At 32.6% G+C, this 19240-nt stretch overlaps 2 protein-coding genes and 1 pseudogene across 2 annotated transcripts; all 3 read right to left on the reverse strand.

Annotated features, from left to right (window-relative positions):
- Positions 1 to 668: 668 nt before the first annotated feature.
- LOC133031489 (uncharacterized) lies at positions 669 to 1412 on the reverse strand. Its single transcript, XM_061104999.1, has one exon. The coding sequence runs from the start codon at positions 1410 to 1412 to the stop codon at positions 669 to 671; it is 744 nt and encodes a 247-aa protein (XP_060960982.1).
- A 1160-nt stretch (positions 1413 to 2572) lies between these two features.
- On the reverse strand, positions 2573 to 3927 carry LOC133031490 (uncharacterized). Its single transcript, XM_061105000.1, has 2 exons — positions 3755 to 3927; positions 2573 to 3650 (listed from the first exon to the last, which is right to left on the reverse strand). Exons 1-2 carry the CDS (start codon positions 3925 to 3927, stop codon positions 2573 to 2575), a joined length of 1251 nt encoding a protein of 416 aa, XP_060960983.1.
- A 3462-nt stretch (positions 3928 to 7389) lies between these two features.
- LOC115723883 (uncharacterized) lies at positions 7390 to 12579 on the reverse strand (annotated as a pseudogene).
- Between the last annotated feature and the right edge of the window lie 6661 nt (positions 12580 to 19240).

Below are 19240 nucleotides of genomic sequence, written 5' to 3' on the forward strand. Positions count from 1 at the left end.
TAATAAACTACAATATTAAAAAAAAAATAGGATACCAAATATCCACTTCTTCATTTTGTTTTCATATTTTTAATTAAAAAAAAACCTAAAATAGTAAGAATCGAATTAGTTGCTTAAATTTTGTTTTCATTTTGTTAACGAACAAAGCCTATATTTTTGATCCATTTACTAATGATCAAAATATACATAACATAATAAGAATTGAATAGTTACTTAAATTGGATTTCTTCTCATATGATGTTACAAGAAAACACAACTACATTAAACATAATGTTATAGAACCATGAATATCGTTAGTCTTTGAAGCAACCACCAAAATAAAAAATAATAATATACTCACTAAACAGATCATAAAATTTTATTAATAAATTCCTTCAAGATGTTTATATAATACACAACTATATATATAATAATTAAAATGGTCCAAACATAGCTTATATATATGAGTAAAAATTTGTTGAGTATATAATTATTAAACTAACGATATTATTTTTTGAAGCAACCACCAAAATCAAAAATAATAATATACTCACTAAACAAAACGGATCATAAAACTTTATTAATGAATTCCAATAAGATGTTTATATAATACACAACTTCATATATAATAATTAAAATGGTCCAAACATAGCTTATATATGAGTGAAAATTTGTTAAGTACATGATTTTTAAACTATCTCGACTCTACAATTTGGACAAAATTTACTAACTTGTAGCCACTCAACAACACATTCTTCATGATACGCGTGAGTGCATGGTAACTTAGCAGCTTCCAAACCAAATGAAACATCCTCCAAACAAATCGAACAAAAAATTGGATTATCTTTAACCCAAACTTTTTCTAATTTCTCGATTGACTCTTCACTTGCCGCCACAAAGCGAATTGGAACATCATTCATATCAAAGTCATCATCGTCGTCGTCGTCATCATCGTCGTCATCATCGTCATCAAGTTGAGGTAGTTCATCAACAAAAACTTCAACAGAAATATTAACACCGACTTCTTCATTCAAATTATTATTATCATAATCATTGTTGTTCATCATCTTTCTACCGCAATCAATAACGCCAACAGCAATAAAAGAGAGAGAAGGAAGATAGACCTCAGCAAGCATGTCTTCAATGTTAAGTAGGGTTTCAGTAACGTCGCTCTTCATTAATGTCTCGTACGAAATCCATCCAATATTTTCTAAAAAAGCAGTAGAATTTCCCGCGTCGTCGTCGAATAAAGATTCTTCATCTTCAACTTCCATACTAGATGAGTGTGGAGCAAGAATAAACTTGGCATTTAAGTTAATGGTAAAGTAACGAGCATGTGGCTCTTCTTCTATTGTGTTAGGTTGAGTAGTATAACTATATCTATAGGGTGATATATGGTAATGAGGATCACCAATTACTTGAGGAGAAGTCATAATTAATCACTCAAAGAAATGATTAATTTTGGTTAATTTACAAAGTTTAAGAACAATTTGAGCTTTAGAAGTTTCGAAATTAGGGTTATCAAATGTATTCAATTAGCTTAGGAAAGAGAGAGAGAGATAGAGGGTGAGATGAAAAACGGTAATAAGGAGTCAGACCACTATTTAATGTAATTCAAATCTACATTCTATTAGGAGTAGGATTAATATGAGCCGTTGGATTTTGTCGGTTGATTGTAAGGTCATTTTTACCCGCTTTCACGTTTTTTTTTATCTTATTTATTTTATTCCCACATTCTTCTCAACGAACTGGTTACTGGTTACTGTTACAAATCGTCGGCGAACTCATCGATTCCTTCCAACGATTCAAGACAAGGGTTTCGGTTGAAATAGGTATGGCGTGGTACTTCTCTATCTTTTACTTGATTAATTTCTAGGATTATATCAAAGAAACCCACTTCAATCGAGAAGGATTTTTCATTTGGTGGATCGAAGATCACATCCATTTGTACACAGAAGTTTGTATGTAATTATTTCTATTTTTATAAGGTTTTGAGTAGTTTCTTCAATTGAATTGATTGGTAGATGAAATTTTTGTGTAAAAAAAAAGTAAATTAGTTTTATTTAAATAAAATAGAAAGATGAGATTTTGGGCTGTAAGTTTGTGTGACCAAATGGAGTGGTGTTTTAGTAAAACGAATCATAAGATGATATGTACTTGTTCTGTTCTGTTAATGGTGTCATTGAACAAGTGGGACATTAGGAGTTACTATGAGTATGTATGAGGTTGTACTTTTCAAGTGATTTGTTTTTGTTTGATGATTAACTGATTGTCTGTATTTAGTTTCTCTTAGGGGAATATTACATTATATGTTTTTGTTTGTTTACTTGGGATAACTAACTACAATTAAGAATGCAATTCTCATCATTATTTCTTGTAGAGTCAAGTTGATCCTATTCTCATATTGGATTTTTGTACCTCAAAGATGAATAGCTTATAACATTTTGGCAACTCATTTCAGGTGGGTCATGTCATGTGGGAGCCACTATTGACATAAGCATTTGTTTCATTTTGGCAACTCTGGCTTAGTTGCTATAGTTGAACTTGAAGAATCTATGTTTTGGCATGCACTAGAACTAGAATCCATCAATTCTCAAATGAGATGAATAGTTAAACTTGGATTAATCAAACTGGTATTTTCCATGTTCGTCATGGTTTTCAATGCTATAGAAATATATTTGTAGCATGCACAATGGCATGCTTCGGGGAAAATAACCTCGACAGCATGTTCAATGCTTTGATGCCTATCCGATACAAACACTAAGTTTTCAACCTCCCCAATCGCTTCCTTTAACTTCTGCAAGAAATACTTCCAAGAGTCATGATTCTCGCTGTCAACAATTGCAAAGGCAATCGGAAACAGTTGGTTATTTGCATCGTACGCTACAGCAACTAGTATTGTGCCCCCAAACCTTGTCTTCAAGAACGTGCCGTCGATACTAATCACAGGACGACAAAACTTAAATCCCCTCCTACAAGCAGCCAGTGACCAGAAACAGTACTTGAACCTGTTATCCTCTGTGATAATGTCTGTAATAGTACCTGGATTCTTCTGTTCCAGCACGTAAAAGTAACCAGGTAACTGACTATAAGCTGCTGCTGGCGTACCCCTCGAATACATAAGTCCCTTCTCTCGGCACCTCCAAGCCTTCTCATAGCTCATCTTGATCCCATACTCCTGAAACATATCCCTTTGTATGTCTTTAGCTTTGTACTTAGTTCCATCTGATTTGAACTTGTTCTTAATGAGGTGGCCAACAGCCCACGGTGCTGCTTGACGGTTATCAGCATGTATAGAATCCAGGCTACATGTGTGTTCGTTGTGGAATACAGTAACCTCAAACATGTCACAACGTGCCCTCTTCCTCCCCCTCACTCTCCATTTGCAATCTGAACCCCTGCAAGTTGCATAAAAAACATCGGTCCCAGACTTCTTCACCATGAACTCAAAATTCATTTTCAATGCAAACCTTCCAACCACATTTTTCAATTCAGTCTTATTTGTATACAGCTTGCCAACATATATTTCCCCTGAATGTGTACCAGTAAAAGAAGTTGTATAAACATTATTTTCCTCTATGTCTTCCCTTGTCCACACAATAGGTTTGAATTTTGTACAAACTTCAAAATCAGATGGTACAGTACTACCAGGAGGACCTGGGCGGCTGCTACTGCGGTGCACAGTGTTTCGTGATTTTCACTCCGAGGGGTTCTTCTTTCTTGGTCTTTCCTTTGCTCCCTTGGACGTGGTGGAGATGGTGGAGGTAGTTCTAACCTTAAAGAAGGTACTTCTATAGGTTCATGAACTTCCAACTCCGCATCACCATCCTCGTTCAAATCTACTATAGGATCATTGTTGTAAAATGCACCATCAAACTCATTGAACTGGTCAAATCCATAGTCAACCCTATTATCCTCCTCTATATTAGTAGGGGCCTGCTCATTCATCCCTACGGCTGGATACGTTTCTACGGGACAAAACTCCCAACAACACTTCTTGGGAGGACAGTTGGCGGAGTAGGCCCCAAAAGCGCATGCCTTTTAACCTTAGTCACAAACAGTGGCAGCAAGTTCTCCACACTCATTTTTGCCTTCATTCTTAAGAACAATCTTACTTGACTATCTTTCACTAAAACTTCTGGCGGTATCATATTGCCTTTCATGTACATATAACACACCTCTATTTTCAGTTCATACACAATAGGGTCTATATCCAATTCTTCATACAAAATATCATTCATATTTTCTAAAGTAGTGTCAACCTCAAACATTAACATCTTACTTTTGGGATTATTGAAAATCCAGTTGAAACCTTCAACTGCCCAAGCCCCATCATATAGTACAACTACAAACACATTCGAATCTGCAAACCAAAATGACCACAAATTATAACAAACCAATATGTCGCAAGATATCGCGAACCTATCGCTACTTATCGCGAACCAATTACAAAAAAAGTATGTCGACAAACGTCGCGAACTTGTCGAGAAAAATAAAAATATCCACAATATAACACAATAATTCTATGTGTCGCGACGTGTGTCGCGACATGTCGACACATGTCGCTAAATGTCATCCCTAACCTCTTGCCAGCTAGTAATCGCTAAATGTCGCTAACATGTCGAAACATATCGCTAAAATTGCAAAAAAAACCAGTAAACTCGCAGACTTGCTGCATTTCGTGTTTCATTGACAAAGGGTGTCAAAAGGGTACATAAAAACCACGGATATGTGTAGATCTATTACTTTCAACATAAATACATCTAAATCAAACAATAATTACTAAAGAAATTACATACCCATTATTGTTTAAAGGAATGACTTTCTTAGAGCTTTGGTTGGGTTTCAAGTTCCCTTTGAGTAAGTCGGCCGAACACTAGCTCCGGTGGTGGCAATGTGTGTATTGTAGAGAGAGAGAGAGAGAGAGAGAGAGAGAGAGAGAGAGAGAGAGAGAGAGAGAGAGAGAGAGAGAAATCCGAGAGATGGAGAGAGAGAAAGTGTTATGAATATTTTTTATTTGTTTTAGGGGTAAAATTGTAAGGGATAAATGTTTTAAGTATAGTTTTCATAATATAAAGAATGTTAGCATAGTTTTAGTGTACTCTTTATTTTTAAGCATATATTGTCAAATTTCCCTTTTCTTATCTTATTTTCTTTATTATTTGTGTGTAGAGAGATAGCACTAAATTTATTTAGTAACCATTCATGGGTAATACCCATTAAAAAATATTTCATATATATATATATTCCCATATGCTGAGTATTTTGTTGAGGGGAAAAAGATTTAATAAAATTGGAATCAATATGTGGAATGTCATAGATTTAGACATGTTTATTGATTATATTCATATGCAAAGACAAAGCACACCTGTAGATATAAGGGTGAGCGAGTATCCATGTCAATATTAGGTTGTTCTCAATAGCACAACACATGTCAAAGATTGAATACCTGCAACTTTAAGTACTCTTAGTTTTCTCCTCTTTTTTTTTTTTTTTTTTTTTTTTGTTTGAAACCTTATTTGTGTTAATGAACAATAATATCACATAATTTTATAGTAATGTTTGTTAATAAATAACTTATCTTGTGACACTGTCTTTTATATTTCCTAGCAATATCAATATGACAAGAGAATCTTGTAACCTTAATTTGGAAAATAATTTGTGGTAATAGCACACATAATTAGATCAACACATAAATGTTAGATCAACACTGTCTTTGTAATTTTGATACTTTATTAATTGATTTCATTCTCTGGGCGTGGCCCCGTGGACTAGGAGTGTTCCTGAGAACACTGATACCACGTTATCTCTTGTGTCAAGTTATTTATTTTTCTGTTAATATTTTATATTCTGCCTGTTTTGTTTTGCTGTAGCAGAATTACTTTCTGCTTCTGCAAACGCTTACAGTTTTATATTTTCTTATATATAATTGACATTTTGCAAAAAACACGGTTTTTCAATTAGGAGTTACTATGAGTATGTATGAGGTTGTACTTTTGTTTTTGTTTGATGATTAACTAATTGTCCGTATTTACTAATTACTACTGTATCTTCTTCTGTGTGTTGATTTTCACCATTCATAGATAACATTCAGCTTTGTAATATTTCTGTTATAAACTTAATTAGTACTAAAACGAATCATAAGAAGATATGTGCTGGGCCTGGAGGAGATGCCCTCATATTCAATTAATTTTCCTAATATTTCTCTTCCAATTCCAATTACTGCTACATGATATGTACTTGTTCTGTCTGTTAATGCTGTCATTGCTCTGTATTTACTCTTATAATTTTGGATCACATATGAAATATATGGGCTCAAATTTTGGGTAATAGCAAACCTTGACATTAAGAGAGTTGTGTGTGTCTTTGTGGAAATGGAAATATTTTAACATGTCATTCATATTCTTAGTGTTTTGCTGTATATTGTATAATCAGTTGCTAAGTGGAAAGGTTTTTTGTTGTTTTTTCCATGTTGAATTCAATGATTTTACACCAAAGTTTTGTTTAAATGTCAATATGTTTCATAATTCTTATCTTTTGGTTATTGGGTTTAACATTTTTTGTTGTTTAGTGCTTTCTCATTTTCCATGCTACATGACCACTATCAATATGGAGTCCACAAAATAAACATAAGATGAATATAGTGTGAGAATAATAATTATGAAAATTTCATAATTGTTCTCTGTAGAGAGCCATGATAAATATCAATTAGTATTCCAAATGAAATCTCCAGATGAGAAATCATAATCTACAAGTTAAGATCACTTAAAACAAACATGTTCATGCCATCCTATATATCTATATAATCAGAAATATCTCAATTATTAAATCAACCTTATTTTTTTATTGATTTATTTATTAAAAAAATTACATAATAAAATGTTAGGTTACCAAAGAAACCGAATTGCAAAACCAATAGAATACAAATGAATGGTTTAGAAATTAGTGAATCCCTTCAAGATGTCTATCTAATACACAACTTTAGATATAACAAAAATGTTTAGCTTATGTGTATGAGTAACAATATGATTATTAAACAATCTCAACTTTATATATAACAAAGATGAGATTTTGGGTTGTAAGTTTGTGTGGAGTGGTGTTTTACTAATTACTACTGTGTCTGTGTTGTGTTGATTTTCGCCATTCATAGATAACATTCAGCTTTGTACAATTTCTATTATAAACTTAATTAGTACTAAAAAAAACGAATCATAAGATGATATGTACTTGTTCTGTTCTGTTAATGGTGTCATTGAACAAGTGGGACATTAGGAGTTACTATGAGTATGTATGAATATTCTTTGCCCACTCAGCCTCAGGGTATAGGAGACAAAATATTGGATTCGAATTACTGAAATCCCTCCAAACACCTAAATAGTTCAAGCAGAACTCTCCATAATTTCTGAACTTATTGACTTTTGGGGTCTCAAGACATCTAAGAGATTCAAATACACCAACAATCTTGTCCTTCCAAATATTCCAAAACTACACAAGTGATTCTATTGACACATTTCTCCAAAAACATTTCTCCAGCCTTTCGAAGCTCAGATTCACCACACTTCTCTAAATAAATACGACCTGGCCAAAGAAACCAAATCATAAGAAACTACTAAAATTGCAAAATTGCCAAAGAAAACCAAACTATTAGTATACTGATTTAATATTTTTATTTATACCTGCTTTTTCATACTCTCCAAGATCAAATAAACATCTGGCAGCAGACTCAGCCTTACCAATAGCTTCAAATATTTCAGCAGCTTCCTTGAGGATAGAATTAGCTTCATCAGGATTTGAAATGCGCAAACGATAAGCTGTAGCCTTGAGTCCAGAAGCTTTAGATAATCCCTCCCAATATGTATCACCAGCTCTTTCAAAGCACATTGTGGCCATTTCATAGTTGTGTTCATGAAAAAGCTGTGGATAAAAAAAAGGATTAAAGATACAATCAATAAGAATTTTCAACTTTCTCCAAGGGGCCAGAGACTGATAGAATCAATAAACAAAAAACTATAAATAGGTATTCATTATTTCATTAAAAATAAGCCAAAACCTTAATGCCCCTTGATCTCCACTCCTCAGGACTGCTTGTGACTTGCATGGTCTGTGCAAGCGAATCATCAAGCGGTTTAGATTGCACAAGAAACTTCTTTCTCCAATAGTCAAAGATAGGTTCAGCAATTTCCGAGCTTTCACATATCCACAACCTTTGCCTTGTACGTGTGACAGCAACATATAACTGTTTGAGTTCAGAGCATAGAATATTATGTTTGGACTCGGAAAACTTTGGGAAGTTAGGTACGGTGTTGTCAAACAAATCTTGCTCTTTCATGTATTCATATATGACCCTCCACTGATTCTTTAGAGGAGAGGAGCCAAAAAAGTTGTACAGTAATACATCCTACAGAAGCACAAGAAATAACATTATATTGGAATGTAATTGCACTATGCAAGTTATCACAAACACAAGCTAATCTAGAAATCTAAAACAGTTAAATTGTGTATTGTGTGATTACCTGAAACTCAAGTCCCTTACACTCCAATACAGTAAGTAGAAGAGCTTTCTTCCCAACATAACCAGCAATTTCCTTTCGAGCATTGTCATCTCTTACTAAAATAACCTGCTCTGCGCCAAAGCCAACAATATTTCCACTTGTCTCTCCACTGTTGCCAAAAATCTTTATGATTGCATTTTCATCATCCCCACATTGAAGCAGCAATGGAGATTCCCCATATATCAAACTGGTTTCTGGTTTCAAGGGATCAATAGAATGTGGAAAGAAATGATAAAGAAGTTCAATTATGCTTTGTGACAATTTCAGAATGCCAGCATGGGTACGAAAGTTTTGAGACAATTGGAAAATATCAGAGATCAACCCTTTCTCTTTTCTCTCTCCATTTTCACTCTTGTGTTCCAATACAAACTTCTTGTAGAATAGATGTCGTATATCTTCAAACCTAAAATCAACTCCCCTGGCAATGGTCTGTGCAGTGTCACCAGAAAAAACAAATCCCTCTTCAACATTTCCACATATATGCTTAAACAAAGTGATTTGACTCATTGTAAGATCTTGCACCTCATCAATGTAAACAAAATTCATTTCATCCGCCTTATATCTTTCATGCTTGATTCGAGAGTGAAGGTCATTAACAAGATCAGCAAGATCGAATTCACCATTTTCCATTTTCATTTTTTCATAGATCTTAAATATATCGTATATTCACTCTCTGTTTCCTGACTTAAATTGGAGGAACGTCTCTCTGACATTTTAAGATAATCCTCACGACTTAGCTTACTATCAATTGCTTCAATAATTTGCAGACCACCTTTGATATGAGAAATTATCTCAGTGAAGACTCGAGAAGGATCAAGCTTCTTTGTTAACTTGGAATTAAAACGAGGCCAATATAAAGCACTAAACTTATCGTAGTTGACTTCCTTGTTCCTTATCAATGTCTGAAGCAACACTGATCTTGAAATTCTTCCTTGATCATAAGAAAGATCTTCCACATTAAAGAATCTTTCAAAATAAGATTTACTCAATGTTCCATCCAGCATCATTAAGAACTTGTGGAATGTTATGACCAAAGGGTAGCAATTAGGAGGAATGTCATAAAAAGAGTCTGGGATGTTTTTGAACTGTGCTTCTTCATCATCTGGGATCCTGTGTTGGAAAAGTGTGCTAAAAGACTAGATGGGTGGAAATGCGCTTTTTTATCTAGGGGAGGGAGATATACACTTATTCAATCAGTCCTATCTTCTCTCCCAATTTACTTCTTGTCTTTATTTAAGGCACCCTCTTCAGTAATCAATTCCTTGGAGAAAATGATGAGAGATTTCCTTTGGGAAGGAGGAGACATAGCGGGTGGCGATCACTTGGTTGCTTGGGACTTGGTAAGTAAACCAAGGTTGGAGGGCGGCTTAGGCATTGGAAGATTGGCATTAAGAAACAAAAGCTTGTTGATGAAATGGCTATGGCGATTTCCTATAGAAGCTGAATCTTTGTGGCATAGGGTGATCTTGAGTCGTTATGGGAGGGCAAATAATTTCTGGGATTCAAATAAGGGGGATCGAATGTCCCCGAGGGGACCATGGAAGGACATTGCAGATCTTTATGATGAATTTTTAAGCCTAGTAAAGTTTAAGGTTGGAAATGGAGACAAAGTTCGTTTCTGGGAAGATGAGTGGCTAAACGGTCCACCGTTACTACACACTTATCCGGACTTAGCCCTGATCTCTAGAGCTAAAAACGTAAGTATAAAAGATCTTGTAGTTGTGGAAGGTGCAGCGGGAGAAAGTGTGGGAAGTTGGGATTTCAAGTTCAGAAGGAACTTATTGGAAAGGGAAGTGCCTAGCCTTATAGGATTGTTACAACAACTGGAACAGGTTAAATTACTGAACGTTAATGTTGATAGCAGAATATGGAAACCTGATGACAACGGAATCTTCTCAAGCAAATCGGCATTCGTTTGGTTTACTTCCAACCAAAGTGTAGCTAGGCCCTTTTGGTCCAAATCTTTATGGAAAAGCACAGCTCCGTCCAAGGTCAAAATCTTTGCATGGCTAGTTGTGCTCGGGAAAGTGAATGTGCACGACGTTTTACAACGAAGGCGACCTTTTATGTTCATATCTCCGGGGTGGTGTGTATGCTGCAAGAATAGTGGAGAAGAAGTCGATCACCTATTTTTACATTGTAATTTTTCTTCCAGTTTATGGGCAAACTTGCTGAAGGAGTTCGGACTGTTCTGGGTTTTACCTAGAAATGTTTCACAAATGATAGGGAGTAAACTACAAGGAAGTAAACGTAAGGATATCCTTTGGAAGACGGCTGTCCTAGCAACACTCTGGGCTATCTGGTTGGAAAGAAACACCAGAATTTTTGAAGATATAGAGAATTCAGCAGAAGTAGTGTGGGACAAAATTAAGTTCTGGACAGCAACATGGGTTTTTAGAGCAAAGCATTTCGAAGACCTGTCCTTCCTAGACCTGAGCAGAGACTGGAGAGTCTTTTTGTAACTTTGATATTGCTTTGCAATTTCTTGTATCTTCTGTATTTCGTTTTGACTTTGTTTTTTTTTTCCTTTCTGTATTTTTTCTCTGCTCCTTGTTTATATGGCTTTCCTCCGCCTTAAGTGAGGGCATTAATCTTGTTTGAGGGTGATCAGTCTTTAACTCTGATCTCTCCTCTTTTTTTTTTAAAAAAAACTACTACACCATGAGACAAGGAGTAGAACTTCATAAGCAGCAAACTTTCACTGACCTTCGAATTCTCAACATAACTTACTCCATCAGAGGAAGGACCAATTGATTCACTCTCAGATTTGTTGTTGGAGAGATCCTTAAGCCTAACAAAATCCAAAGAGGGTGGCCACTCCTTTGGTATTTCCAAGCATATCAATAACACAATATGATGGGAGAGTATAGAGCAAAGTTTAATTAGCAATGTTAGCTAGGAATTATTCAAACGCAAAACTACCTACCCATTGAAAAGTCTTTCATTGCACAGGTTGACAAAATCATCTGTGTAGTTACCAAAAATGTTATCAAGGCGTTTTATCAGTTTTGGTACATCATCCGGAGACAAGACATCCCATATCTTTAGTACTTGGAAGTAGTTCGAATTCTTTGCGATGTCCACTGTACTAATAACAATTTGGCCATCAACCTTAAATCTCATTATCTCCAAAGAACTTCTACTTCCCGATTCTTTTTAGAAATCTTTTAGGCCGCCAACCACCGGAAATCTTAAGAAGATGGTTTAAAATTGACTTTTTTTTCCGAATAGGTGTTAACTTTCTAAAGGACTTCAAAAAGTTATCACTGAAAAGAACCTGAAATTTGGAATGGCAAGGACAGAAATAAAAAAATTAGAATAGAAATGTCATATATGTATGTCTGACAAGAGCAACTGAGCACTAAAAATTACCTTCCACTTCGAATTTCTGAAAAGCATGCTATCAGCATTAAGAAGATCATCGAATTGATCAAGCTCTTTCTTTATCTCTAACATAGCCTTCACCAAACTCACATCTTCATCAGCATTATAGAAACAGAGACGCTTTTTTGCATCAATGACTAGAGCTTCCCAAATAGATTGACTATTAGCAAGGGTTCTTTCATTACCAAGTATCCACAAGCAATGCCTGGACAGATCAATAGAACAGACATTTTTTACTCACGCTTATGAAAACCAGGCAACAACATGCTTGGGGAAAAACATCAGTGGCATACCTAGCTCTAGTGAGAGCAACATTCGTTCTCTGAGGTTTGGATATGAAATCCAATGTCTGGCCTATATCAGATCTTACGGTTGACATTAGTATAATGTCTTCGTCCCCACCCTGGAACCCGTCAATTGTTTTCAATTTCACTCGAAAGCCATTAATATAGTCATACTTCTTTCCAACCTTCTCTTTGAATTGCAACAACTTGAGCAGAATAGGGAGACACCACACCAATACTAAGTTTAGCTTTGGTCTCATGCCATGATGTGTAAAAAACCAAATGGTTCAGTGCGCTCAACCTCTGAAACAAACTTCTTCCAAAACTAGCTTCCTCAGAAATCTGTTCAGAAAAAAGCATTGTAGATAAGGAATTATATATTGCAAAATCAGGATGAAAGAGTAATTATTAAGAAAAGAAAAAGAGAAGTGAAAGTATATACATACTTCGCTTGTAACAGAAGTGCTTCAAAACTATCAAGTAACACAGTAAGGGTTGTCATGTTTAGAAAATTTTGATCCAAAATGAAACTTTGAGGTAAATGCGTACAAAAGATCCAAATGCATTTTCTCAACTGCTTGACAGTGGAAGCAAACCTTTGTCTCATGTAATCAAGAAATGGTTTGAACTTTTCTATGATTTCTTCTTTAATATTAGTTCCACAGCTCTGTTCTTGTTGTTCTCTTATCAATTCAGATTCCAGGAAAACACGGTACTGAGAAACCCAACGTTCAAGTAAGCTTATCATGGAAGGAAAGCAATGGTTCCAACCATCCGGACCTAAACACTCCGCAAGCCTTTGAATGATTTCCATGGAGAAAACGAAATATGAAAGCTTACGAGTACATATCAAAATTTAATAAAAAAAATTATAATTCTAATTATAAAATAAAACTAAAAGACTTTTTTTTTAATTTTTTATTTTATTTTTTAAATATTTATTTATGTGGACCAATAAAATTGTGCCACATGTACACTGTGTACACGTATACATTCGCACTTAACAAAATAAATGGAAATGGCTAAGTGCTAACAGAACTTGGATTTATGAGGTTTTACCACCAAAATTTTAAAATTGGGAGTTACTTGCAAGAACCTGGCCACTTAAGGAGGTTATGCCGCAAATTACTTAACCTGTAACTCTGTCTTTTTTCTTTCCTTACAATATCAATATGACATGACACAATTCCTGTTTTATGTATCATCAAAGAGAAGCTTGTAACCTTAATTTCGAAAATAATTTGTGGTACCACACATAAGATCAACAACATAAATGTTATTTAGTATGCCTGTAAATATTGTAGAGTTTGATAGAAAATAGGGCTGACCTTGAGGGTACGTGAGCCAAGAGTGCGCCTCGGGCCCCGAACGATCACTGCCTCAAAATTGTGACAAAAAAATTTGTTACTATACATAAATATTAAATAAGAAAAAATATAACAAATATTGTTTTCTGTAGTGAGCAATCTTAAGAGCTTTTAAAAACTCATCCAAGCATTACAAGCAAGATAATGAGCAGTGTTCTTAGCGCTTAACAAAATAAAATTCAATATTGAAAATAAAACTAATTAAAATTTGGGAAATTTTCATTAGTATACGTAATAGATATTTTAATAATATAATTGACGTCCATTAATTTAATATCTTTCTATTAGCGTAACACGTCAGCATCCTTACCGTAAATCAAAATAAGTCCATATCAGTATTCCAAACACAAAACCTGTACCATATTCTTCCTCTAATTAGGAGACTAATTAATGGGTCCTTTGAAAAACGCATTAAACACAATACTGAAAATAAAATCTTTAAATTTATAACCAAAAAAAGAATATTAAAATCTCAACTTGAATCATTCTCACAAAAAGAAGAAAAAAAACTCCATTAACGAACAAAAAAGCTTCGTTCACAAACAACACAACATCAATCAATCATTTATAACCAAAATCATTTCTCAGACTACTGACAAGATCTACAAAATCTTACTGCGATCATATATAAGATCAAAGTCACAATTTGAAACCATTCTCACCAACAAAAACTCCATTAACGAGCAAAAAAAGCTTCGGTTATGGTCGCCACAAGATCGATCATGAGTTCAGTATCGAAACTGTTCCTCAAACTACCGAAAATACCTAAAAATTAGAGACGGAATCATTGTTGGACATAGGAACAACTCAATCGATACTTTAAAAAAAAAAATCCAAAACTTACTCTCTTTTGTTCTGGTTTTTTTTTTTTTTTTTTTTTAGTTTTAAGAAACCAGTTAGTTACTTTTGAGTAAAAAAAAATATTGTTGTTATTATTGTTTCATCTTTTCATGTTATCTTTTTTAATATACTATAAATAACATCAATCAACTAACGTACATCTATAATATAATAAACTTTTTCATCCTAGATTCTATTTTTTATTTAATGTTTTCACGTCTTCAAAATAATATTTTGGTTACTTATAATGTTGATAAAAAATTAATTAGTTACTTTTACGTAAAAAAATAATTTTATATCATATACTTTGAGATACAATTTGGTTACCTCTAAAATTTATTTGTAAACATCTTAATAATCAAATAGTTATTTTGAAGTTATATTATGGTATATCATTTAAAATTTACTTGGGCAACCTTATAGTTAATTTTTGAAACTAATGAATTATCATATAATATAATAAGCTAACATTTTTAAAACTTACATAATAGTATTTTAAATGAGTTTATCTTATTGAAACATTTCTGATAAATTCCTAAAAGAACTTATAAAGAAACCAAATAGTATCTTAATATTAGAATCGTTAATATTAAAAAAATTGACTTTATTAATTTTGATATATATTAAGTGTACTTTATCCTAACTCTGTAATTTTATCACACATGTTTAAAGGTAACAAAAGTTACTGAAAGAATGTGAAACTATCTTAAACAACAATACATGGTTACTTTTAAATATGAAAATAATAATAATAAAATATAATATTTTGTGAAGTTAGTTGGTATAATTAATTAATTTTTACTTAAATTAACAGTTTATTTATTCTTTAGTTAACATGATATAAAAGGAAATGGTAGTGATGTCTAACTATTACGTATAAGGTGTGATATGTTATTGCAATTAAAAATTGGGCCTTAAAGATTTTAATTTAATAATTTTTGTGAAATATCACTAATCATTAATAAAAAAAGTTACCTCATGGTGGTATTAGTACTACAATTACTGGTGCCTAATGTTAATGCTCAAATATATGAATATATATAAAATAAATTATACTTTTTATTTGGATCATTATTTTTTGTGATAGCAAATATTTATATTTTTCACATATTAAAATAATTGTCTCGAAAAATAAATTGTAATAGTATGAGCTAAAATAAAATAATTAGTATTTTTTTTATTTAGTGAAACTAATATTTTTTTTAGAAATATTAATAGGAAAGAAAATATATCTATAATAAACAAAAAGACAACAGAGGAGATAACCAAAAAAAAAAAAAAATCAGCAAAAAAAAAAAGAAACTTGAAACTAGAATGGCAAGGTGTTTTCATGATTTGATGGCTTTATTTTTATGATTTCTGTATAAATACCTCAATAATTGTGTATTATTTTAGCTAATAGTATTTGTAGAATTATTTTATCATTTTCATATAAAACTAAAAAATTCCCAAGGATTAAAGCAGTAGAAGAAACAATATGAATGGCTCCTCCTTCTTCCTTCTTTCTTGTGCACTCATTTTCTTCTTATTCTTCTTCTTTTTCTTCATTCCCTTAGTAGTTTCAATAATGGTGGCTGCTAAGAAACTGTGTTCCCCCAAATAGTGTAATGGAGGCTAGGTAACATTATCCCTCTTTTTTCACAAAAATATATTTCATAAAATTAATTCCACACGTGCCTTATGAATTTTCTAGAAATTTCCTCATAAATTAGCCACAATCCACATGTATTCATGATACCTCAGCTAATTTTTGCCACATCAATTAATGAATTATCACGTCATCTTTTTTCTACATTAATTTCAACATTCAGCCACTGCTACTTTTGCTGCAGCAAAATCCCTGCAAAATTTTAGCAAAATCTTTTATTTTCTCTATTAAACTCTTTTCTTCACCAAAACTCAAATAAAACTTATAATTATCACTAACAACTCTAAATTACCCAAAAGAACACAAAAATATAAAATAATACTGAAAGGAAAGAAAAGACCTAAAAAATACCAAAACTCAAATAAAATTTATAATTATCACTAACAACTCTAAATTACCCAAAAGAACACAAAAATACAAAATAACACTGAAAGGAAAGAAAAGACCTAAAAAATAAACAAAATACACACAAATTAAGTTAAAAAACATGACAAATAATTTTTTATTCAAGAATTATCAACTGCAAACATCTTGTTGCTAAGATGATAATAGGTTTTGCAATGCATATAATATTCATTGATATGTGACAATAAGAATCATCTTGCATTGGTAGCAGTGGAGTCATTTCGTATGTTGCTACCTTCTTAATTGGTCGTGCTTGGATTTTATGAACATGGCGACATAGATTTCTCTACAATGCCTTATGTTGTGAAAAGTATGTAGTAATTCCTTTCAGGTAGTTTTAGATGGTGACATTCCAACCGGGTTGTCTAGGTGTGTGTTCTTTTTGTTTCCATTCTTAAAATGTATTTCATTTTATTACGATTAATTTTGGGTTTAACTTATGTGTTTTCCTTTTTTTTTATTATTTATTATTTGTGTGTAGAGATAGCATGATATATATGTTCTCATTTGTTAAGTATTTTGTTGAGGGGAAAAAGATTCAAAATTTGGATTTATATGTGGAATTAATGTCGACATAGATCTAGGCTTGTTTATTGATTATATTCATATGTAACGATAAAGCAAACCGAGCTAGAGTATCCATGTCTATATTAGCTAGATTATTCTCAATAACACAATGCATGTCAAAGATTGAAAACCTGCAACTTTATGTACTCTTAGTTTTCTCATCATGTTTTTTTTTTCGTTTGATACCTTATTTGTGTTAATGAACAATAATATCATATAATTTTATAATAATGTTAGTTAATAAATAACTTGACCTGTAACTCTGTCATTTTTATTTCCTTACAATATCAATATGACATGACACAATTCCTCTTTTATGTATCATCAAAGAGAAGCTTGTAACCTTAATTTGAAAAATAATTTGTGGTACCACACATAAGATCAACAACATAAATGTTATTTAGTATGCCTGTAAATATTGTAGAGTTTGACAGAAAATAGGGCTGACCTTGAGGGTACGTGAGCCAAGCGTGCGCCTCGGGCCCCGAACGCTCACCGCCTCAAAATTGTGACAAAAAAATTTGTTACCATACATAAATATTAAATAAGAAAAAATATAACAAATATTGTTTTCTGTAGTGAGCAATCTTAAGAGCTTTTAAAAACTCATCCAAGCATTACAAGCAAGATAATGAGCAGTGTTGTTAGTGCTTAACAAAATAAAATTCAATATTGAAAATAGAACTAATTAAAAATTTACTTATTTAATTGCATAGTTCAACAAATAAATGAGACAAGAATAACAATGGAGTAACTACTATTTGTATATCTTTTAGTATTTTATGTATTTTATAAGAGGTAAATAATAAACTACAATATTAAAAAATAAAATAAAAAATAAGATACCAAATATCCACTTCTTCATTTTGTTTTCAAATTTTTAATTAAAAAAAAACCTGAAATAGTAAGAATTGAATTAGTTGCTTAAATTTTGTTTTCATTTTGTTAGCGAACAAAGCCTATATTTTTCATCCATTTAGTAATGATCAAAATGATGTTACAAGAAAAAACAACTACATTAAACATAATACTATAGAATCATGAATATCGTTAGTTTTTGAAGCAACCACTAAAATAAAAAATAATAATATACTCACTAAACAAAACGGATCATAAAACTTTATTAATGAACTCCTTCAAGATGTTTATATAATACACAACTTCATAATATAATAATTAAAATGGTCCAAACATAGCTTATATATGAGTAAATATTTGTTAAGTACATGATTATTAAACTATCTCGACTCTACAATTTGGACAAAATTTACTAACTTGTAGCCACTCAACAACACATCCTTCATGATACGCGTGAGTGCATGGTAACTTAGCAGCTTCCAAACCAACCGAAACATCCTCCAAACAAATCGAACAAAAAATTGGATTATCTTTAACCCAAACTTTTTCTAATTTCTCGATTGACTCTTCACTTGCCGCCACAAAGCAAATTGGAACATCATTCATATCAAAGTCGTCATCATCGTCGTCGTCGTCGTCGTCGTAGTCGTCGTCGTCATCAAGTTGAGGTAGTTCATAAACCAAAACTTCAACGGAAATATTAACACCGACTTCTTCATTCAAATTATGATCATAATCGTTGTTGTTTATCATATTTTTACAGCAATCAATAATGCGATCGGCAATATAAGAGAGAGAAGGAAGATAGATCGCAGCAAGCATGTCTTGAACGTAAACTATGGTTTCAGTAACGTCGCTCTTCATCAATGTCTCGTACGAAATCCATCCAATATTTTCTAAAAAAGCAGTTGGATTTCCAGCGTCGTCGTCGAATAAAGATTCTTCATCTTCATCTTCCATAATAGATAGGTGTGGAACAAGAATGAACTTGGCATTTAAGTTAATGGTAAAGAAAGGAGCATGTGGCTCTTCTTCTATTGTGTTAGGTTGAGTAGTATAACTATATCTATAGGGTGATATATCGTAACGAGGATCACCAATTACTTCAGGAGAAATCATAATTAATCACTCAAAGAAATGATTAATTTTGGTTAATTTACAAAGTTTAAGAAAAATTTGAGCTTTAGAAGTTTTGAAATTAGGGTTATCAAATGTATTCAATTAGCTTAGGAAAGAGAGAGGGTGAGATGAAAAACGATAATAAGGAGTGAGAGCACTATTTAATGTAATTAAAATCTACATTCTATTAGGAGTAGGATTAATATGAGGCGTTGGATTTTGTGGGTTGATTGTAAG

This window comes from Cannabis sativa, chromosome 9 (assembly GCF_029168945.1).
Source record: "Cannabis sativa cultivar Pink pepper isolate KNU-18-1 chromosome 9, ASM2916894v1, whole genome shotgun sequence".
Taxonomy (NCBI): Eukaryota; Viridiplantae; Streptophyta; class Magnoliopsida; order Rosales; family Cannabaceae; genus Cannabis; species Cannabis sativa.